The sequence below is a fragment of the Physeter macrocephalus genome, chromosome 9 (genome assembly GCF_002837175.3).
Source record: "Physeter macrocephalus isolate SW-GA chromosome 9, ASM283717v5, whole genome shotgun sequence".
NCBI classification, from domain to species: domain Eukaryota; kingdom Metazoa; phylum Chordata; class Mammalia; order Artiodactyla; family Physeteridae; genus Physeter; species Physeter macrocephalus.
Window position 1 is genome coordinate 98,922,409 of NC_041222.1, and position 7,989 is coordinate 98,930,397.

The 7,989-nt window shown below is 58.1% G+C and overlaps 1 protein-coding gene across 1 annotated transcript in view; it reads right to left on the reverse strand.

The window, feature by feature from the left end:
- Positions 1-3,766: 3,766 nt before the first annotated feature.
- Positions 3,767-7,989, reverse strand: part of KIF13B (kinesin family member 13B) — a 200,266-nt gene continuing 196,043 nt past the window's right edge. Inside the window, exon 43 of the mRNA XM_028494229.2 lies at positions 3,767-4,376. Coding sequence (XP_028350030.1) covers positions 4,090-4,376 — 287 coding nt within the window. The 3' untranslated portion in view covers positions 3,767-4,089. The remainder of the gene's footprint in view (positions 4,377-7,989) is intronic.

Here is a 7,989-nt window from a genome sequence, read left to right on the forward strand (position 1 = left end):
CTCCTCCCCCAGACATCTCGTTGCAGAACCTTCGAGGGTCCCCTCACCCGCGCAGCAGTGGAAAGAAGTCCTGCTCCACAGCTGCGGCGTCTGACGTGGGTCCCAGCGTGCAGGTTGAGGTGGACAGTGGAGCTGAGGCGTGAGAGCTGGGACACCCCTGTTCCAGAGGAGCGGTCTCCCGGCTAGGTAGCCCAGAAGCTCCGATTACCTTGAATGTAAGGCCATCAAAAAGTTTCTGTTGGTCCTTGGCTCCTGAAAAAGGTCTCAACCCACTGGCCACGGAACCAAATCACAAAGAGCGCTGGGCTGTGCAGGTGTGCTCAGGGGACCTGCTGCTGCCCTCAACCTCTCTCTTCTAGTCTCGATCCTGAAAAGCCCCACCCTGATCACTCAGAACCAGGTCACAGCTGCCTGTGGGACAGTCTGGAATGAGCCCAACACCCCTGCCTCAGGGTCGGGAAGAGGAAGGCAACCAGACGACCCAGACGTAGGCAGGAGATCAAATGGTTTTATTTAGAGGCTGTTGGTCGTGTGACGGAAAGGCATATATGGTACAGAATTACAGAGGTTTAGTTCATTATACAGTACAAATCATTAAGTCTTTACAATTCATTACAGAGTCTTTGGATTTTTCTTAACTCCCATTTCATGTGTAGCAAATCAATAGTCTCCCAAACCAAATCACTCCTTTATGTGAACCCGTCATATTTACAGAACTCCACGCACAGAGATGCTCCAAGACTCTCCCAACACGATTAGTCAGCAGCACGCAGAAGGCATGACGGATTCCTCCGGGAGAAGGGTGCACATGGGGACAATGGGGACAGCGGAGTAAGGGTCTCAGGCCGCACAACCCATCCCGGAGGGATGTCTGTCCATCTGCGGAGCGACAGGCAGACAGACGGGGCGGTGATCCTGGGAGCTGGCGGCCTGTGGGAGCAGGCAGGCCTCGGGCAAGTGTGGCTCATCGTAGCCGAGAAAATATGTATCCGCGGCCTCCTGGTCAGTTTCACAGACAGGGAACTTTAACCCAAGAGGAGGAAGTAACGGGGGCTGGGGGGTGGGGGGTGAGGGTCTCAACACCTCCTAGGCCTTTCCGGCTCTGCGAGGGGCCCGCTCACAGCTCACCAAGCACAGGGGCCTGACCCGCTGGCCGGCCACCCCAGCCCCCCGCCAGGTTTTCTCGCCCTCCTGCTCCCTCCGGCCAGGCCGGGCATGGGGGACAGCCACCCGCACTGTCCCCCGCAGTCCTCTGGGGTCCGGGCCGGGTGACCGTGTGTGTACAGAGCAGGAGGCAGAGGCCAGGAGGGCTCCCGCCCGGCCTTGACCTGTCCTCGTGCAGCTGGGAGCCACAGACGGACGGTCCCTCCCCAGCACCACGCAGCCGCCGCTCCTGCTGTCTTACTAAATCCCGGAGCCTGACCTGCTAGGAACCGCATCAGGGATCCTAATGCTGACATTTATTTAAAATTAGGTCCGTGTGTTAGTAAGGCGGGGACAGAAGACACAGGGAAGGGGGAGTCCCTCCCTCCACCCTCCGCCCAATAACTCAGGGTGCGGGGACTGCCCGGCTCCTGGCTTTAGGGACCGCAGCTCGTCCATTCACAAGCTAACGGGAGTCTGCGCCAAGGAGCAGGGTGGGCTTCCTTCACCACCTGGGAGCAGGACGGCTCCCCGCCTCCCCCGCCGGCCCCGAGCCGCCCAGGAAGCCGGCGGCAGCAAGAGAGAGGCCTAGAGCGTCCCGGGAGCCCCCGCTCCACCCACCAACACAGCGGCCCAAAGGGATGTGCGGGTCATGGAGCCAGAGGGCGGGGGTCGGGACTGCTGGCCCCGTACCCCTGCGAGGACCCAGCACGGCCCCCACGCCCTGCTCTGCTCTTCCAGGGGCCGCCTCACTGCCCTCAAGGGTCCCAGGCCAACCGGGACCCAGAGCTGGGTCAGGAGAGCCAGGCCAGCAGCTGCCTTCTGCCAGCAGTGCTGACAGATGAGGACGCCCAGGGCGGCCCGCGTGTGGCTCTCTGGCCGCGGGAACAGCTCACCAGGAACGCCGATGGGACGACGTGGCCTCTCTAACGCCACCAGCACAGGCCCAAACCCGATTCATCTGAGAAAACCCCAGGCAGCTGGGAGCTACAGACTCGAAAACAGCGACAGTGCTTTCCTCCCAGGAGAAAGCACCACCTCTGCACACAACGGGCTCTGGCCACCGCCCCCAGTCCCGGCAGCACAAGGTCAAGGGCTCTAAGGAAATGCTGCTTCCCTGGGGGGACACTCTCAGGCAGGCGGAACTGGGGATGTTTGCAAAGTAGGCCCCCGGGAGGAGGCGGAGGGGAGGCCGGGAGGAGGAGAAGGGCGCCTGAGGCCTCTCCAGACAACAGGGCTCCTCCTGGCCCCGCGAGCTCCGGCGAAAAACCTGCTCAAGGCAGTGACTCGGCTGTCATCTCTTCCACTTCAACTCAACCAACGACGAAAAGAGCCCGACCCTTCACATCCCCCGACCGACCGTCCTAAGCCCGTTCTGCGAGGTTGCGACGCCCGTCACAGGGCAGATGGGCCCCAGCAAGTACTTGGCTCCGTAAATGAGGGTCACAAACACCCAAACCACCTTCCATTTCTATGGCGTCTTCTCTCCAGTGCGCTGGGTGCGGACTTTCTGCCCCCGCCCCCACCCCCACCCCGGGCAGGTCACCTGAGGCTCTGGGAGCGAGAGCCGCCCTCCCAGGGAGCGGGTGGTGCTAGCATCTACGGAGGAGAACCTCGCACTGAAAACAGGCCTGAAGGAGAGCTTCCGTGCTGGCAAGGAGCTTACGCAGAAGAGCTGGCACAGAGTTGGGAGCGCTTAATTCAGGGACACGCCCGGCAGGTGTTCCCGGGAATGCCAGCTGAGGACAGGAAGTGGTGGCCCGCCACAGACCTGGGGCACCAGGGCACTGGGCCACCACCCTGGTAATACCTAAGGCACCGGTGGAGAAAGGGCTCTGGACCAGGGCTGTCCCAGTGGGGCCAGGCGATGCCCTGGGATGACTCACGCCGTCCCCGGCGCCATCCGGGCCAGCCTGGCCTGTGGCTCTGCGAGGCTCCCGGGGATAAACCCCGCCGGCAGCGGGGTGGGCAGCTCTCCCTCCGCCTGCCGGGCTGCAGCCCCAGGCTGGGCGGGCGTCAGGGCCCAGAACAACCATGAAGCTAAGCTGGTCTAAGGACCCTCCCAGAACCAAAACCGCACCAAGGCCACGATGCCTGAGCGACTTTGTCACTGACCAGAGAAGCACCACAGAATTCTCCAGGTTTTCACTGTCAGCTTCGAGTAAGGCCACCTGTGTATCTGCGATAAAGGACACGAGGAGGAGCAGCGTCCTCGGGAACCCCCGCCAGAGGCAGGAGGCCGGCAGCTCCCGAGTGGCCACGGAGGCTGGCAGCGCAAGGCAGCCCTGGGCACTCGCACCGGGGGGTGATTGTGGCTCGCGAACAATTTCGGATTTTGAAAAAATAAATATAATAAATATATTCCAAGAACTCTGTTAAGGGAATAAATGGCAAAGAGAAAAAACTTCCTGGGTATAAAGACCCTAAAACACCCACAAAGAAACCTCTAAGAAACCCCGTGGAAAGGAAGCGGGAAAGGCGGGAGGGGGCAGGTCCAGGGCCCCAGGCACCTGAGGTGGGGAGAGGCGCTGGGGGCTCCGGGGGTGTGGGGCGCCGCTTCCGCGGGAGGGAAAGGCACGAGGAAAGATTATGCTTTAAATTAAGAAGTTAACGGGGTCACCAGCACAGAACAAAGAGCAACAGCGGCCGCAGTCGGGGCGGCCCCAGGCCCAGGAAGACGGCGGAACCCCGCTCTCCACAATCCGGGACCACGCTGGGCTCCTAGAACCTTCCACCCGCGGCCCGGCTGCCACGCCGCCTCACTCTCTGGGGAGAGGGAGAAACAGGGAGAGGTCACCAGCCCCGCGACGTGCAGAAAGCATTCCCGGCCTGTCCCCACGGAGAGGGGCTGGAGGGCCCGCCCGGGGCTGTCCCCGCAAAGGCTCGGAGGGGCCCCGCCCCCTCTGTCCGTCGCCCAGGAAGGACGGGAGGCGGCCACCCCGCCGCTCAGCTGGCCCAGGACTTGCGGTTCTCCGGGTTCCCGGGGGCGCGCTCGGCCCGCCCCGCCGCGCCCTCGGCCTTGGCCAGCGCCGCCGTCAGCGAGGCCAGGTTGGTGGCGGAGCCAGAGAGCGCGCCGCTCCTGCGGGGCTCGGGGGCGCCTTGCGGCCGGAGCCCCGCGCTGCGCCGCCGCCCCGCGCACGCCGCCCTGCGCACGCGGCCCGGCCTCACCAGCAGCCCGTAGCCGGGGTTGCACTTGAAGTACTGCTTCCCGCCGATAGAGCCGTCGTTCTTACCTGCGGGAAGGAAGGAAGGAAGGAAGACGTGGAGGTGGCTCCCCGGCCCGTGGGACCCCCGTGCGCCCAGGCCCGTGCAGCCGCTCCCCGTTGAAGGAGCGGGGCCGGGGCAGTGCCTCCCGAGCAGCAGAGGTGGTCACTGCGGACAGATCCTGGTGGCCTCCGGCACGGCCAGGACCTGTCACTTCTGACGCCCACGTGCCACCAAGGCAGAGCCCGCCCGCTCGCCCCGCCCTCGGCACCAACCGCTGTCAGTCTGGACAGCCAAGATGCAAACCTAGGATGGATGTCGTGAGTGGAACGATTATTTTCTCTAAATCTATTAGATGGAAACTGGCAAATTACCAAACCGTAGCTAGTGAGATGTCACGCCTGGTGTGTCAAGATGGGGAGAAGATGTCTCCTTGGTAAAAGCAAACAAAAAACGCTTTAAGGTGAAGGACAGCACTGGGTGGGGAGCTGATCCCTAAGTGTCCACAGCCCACGGTGATGGGCTGCTGGGGAACGTGATCTCTGCAGCAAAGCAATCATGAATCGTCCACACTCACTGCCTGCACCCCGCAGCCTGCCTCCTCTCTTCCTCCCTCTCAAACAGGCCCACCCTCCACCAGCTCCTCTCAAGGGCAGCAGGAGTCACTCGGTCCACCTCTCGACGTATCTCACAGGTGACCTCTCGCTCTCCCTTCCTGCCTCCCCCTCGAAGGCGGGGGCCTGTGTGTGGCCCTGCCCTGTCCCTTGGGGGCTCACCCGCCCAGCCTGCCCTCCAAGAACCCTGATGCCTCTTAGCTGCATGTCCAGCCCGAGGTGGCCCTCTGACTGCTCTTCTCTACCGGGCACCCACCCCGCACACCCAGTGCCCCTCCTGCCAGAACTCTGGTTCCTCGGGAGCCCGCGCTCTTCCTGCTCTCCTCATAGCACTCACTACTCTCACATTTTGTTTGTTTACTTGGCAATTCTCTTCCCTCTAAAACGTAAGTCCAGGGAAACCAGAACTTCATTTTGCTCACCAAGGTGTCCTCGAAATCCAGGACAGGGACTGGAACGCGGTAAGTGCTTAGTATTTATTTGCTGGATGAATTCATCTATTCGCTAATCCCCCTTTAATTCTTGAGCTCAATTACAGATAGAAATGTCTTTCCCAATTCCCCTTTACGTTTCAGCAGAAATGGAATTTAAAAAATACTCCAGCCTGTGCTGCACTAGTCTTCTACCTCTTCCATTTTATGACATTCTTGGCCAAAATTATTTTTAAAGACAGTGATTTCACAGCTGAACCTAGGGGCTGAGAGACAGTCACTGGGGCCTGGGGTTCACTGAGCCCCCTCCCGCAACCCTCATTCTGCTGGACCAAAGGACAGCTCCTCACTGGCGACACCCAGCAGGCCACACAAGCTCTGCTAAAACCCATCTCCACATCCTCCAAGCCTCAGCTCAGGGAGCGGCTGCCCCACCCTGGGACACGCTGGTGGGAGGGAGAAAGGCAATCAGGCCGGCCGAGCTCAGTGTGCTAGACACAGAGTGAACTCCCTGCCGTATCTCCTCAAGAGAAATGAGTGTGTCCACGCAAAACCTTAACACACGAGTATTCCCTGGAGCCTTACGCACAACGGCCAAAAAGTGGAAGCAACCCAAACGTCCATCAGCTGACAAGTGGGTGAACAACGAACGCGTGGGGCATCCCTACAGTGGGACAGTATCGGCCACAAAAAGGAATGACGTGCTAACACAGACCACAACTGGCTGAGCCCGGGAAACTCGGGAAGTGAAATAAGCCAGTCACAAGAGGTCGGGTATTTATGGCTCCGTTTATGTGAAAGTCCAGATGAGGACCTTTCATATCAATTTAGACAAAAAAGTAGATTAATGGTTACCTGGGGCTTGGGGAGGGTAGTGTCTTGCTAAGTGACATGCGGCTTCTTTTTGGGGTGATAAACCCATTCTAAAATTAGGGTGTACAACTCTGGAAATATACTAAGAACCACTGAATTGTACACTTTAAACAGGTGGATTTTTTGGTATGTAAATTGCATCACAATAAAGCTGTTTAAAAAAAAAAGAATCTGCAGGCCATGTGCTACAACATGGATGAACCTAGAGGGAATTATGCTAAGTGAAATAAGTCAGAGAAAGACAAATACTGTATGTTATCACTTACACGTGGAATCTAAAAAACAAAGCAAATGAATGAATATAACAAAACAGAAGCAGACTCACAAATATAGAGAACAAACTAATGGTTACCAGTCGGAGAGAGGGAAAGCAGGAGGAGCAAGACAGAGGTAGGGGATTAAGAGGTACGGACTACTGTGTATAAAATACATAGGCTACAAGGACATATTATAAGGCACAGGGAATATAGCCAATGTTTTATAATAACTTTAAATGGAGTGCAATCTATATAAATTTTGAATCACTATGTCGTACACTGGAAGCTAATATTGTAAATCAACTATACCTCAATTAAAAAAAAAAATTGGGGACTTCCCTGGTGGTGCAGTGGTTAAGAATCCGCCTGCCAATGCAGGGGACACGGGTTCCAGTCCTGGTCCGGGAAGATCCCACATGCCGCGGAGCAACTAAGCCCGTGTGCCACAACTACTGAGCCTGAGCTCTAGAGCCCGCAAGCCACAACTACTGAGCCCCACGCACCGTAACTACTGAAGCCCGCGCACCTAGAGCCCGTGCTCCGCAACAAGAGAAGCCACCGCAATGAGAAGCCTGCACACCGCAACAAAAAGTAGCTCCCACTCGCCGCAACTAGAGAAAGGCTGCGCGCGGCAACAAAGACCGGACACGTTCAAAAATAAATAAAAATAAATGAATGAATGAATGAATGGCAGGACAAAGTATATGTTTCCTTAAGTCCCACCCTCAGTTTTTCTGAAATGATGATCTCTTGGCTTAGAGGTAGACCATTCTATAAGGAGACTTAAGAGACTGGTGAGCCCACGAGGCTCTTCGATCACCTCGCCTTCTGTCCTCCCCCTGGGGGCCCAGGAGCCTTGGGGTGTCTTAGGAACACCTGAGGCATCTGAAGCTCCACATGGGCATTGGTTTTTGTAACCTGAGCAAGCACAGCAGACAGAGCTGCTGTGACAGTTGAAATGCAGACGCTTCTGTGACTAAAAAAGAAAAATCAGGATTTAAATTCACCACCAAATTAAGAGTAGCTTTCAGTTAAGGTCTTTGGTTTCTGAGAAATTTCTGCAGGTTAAAAAAAAAAAAGAATCTGACTCTGAAAACGCTTAGGAAACTTTTGTCTAGAGAAAATTCCTCATTTTGGAAAGTGGCGACCCAGGGGCTCAGAGACGTGGACGATGTGCCCAAGGGCACACAGCAGGCGCTGGGCGGTGCGGGGCAGGGCCGGCCCTTTTCTGCCAGACCACGGGGGGCACGGTGAGTCGCCCCAGGGACCCGGAACCTGTCCCAAAGCAGCAGCACTGGGCTTCCCTGGTGGCGCAGTGGTTGAGAGTCCGCCTGCCGATGCAGGGGACGTGGGTTCGTGCCCCGGTCTGGGAAGATCCCACGTGCCGCGGAGCGGCTGGGCCCGTGAGCCATGGCCGCTGAGCCTGCGCGTCTGGAGCCTGTGCTCCGCAACGGGAGAGGCCACGAC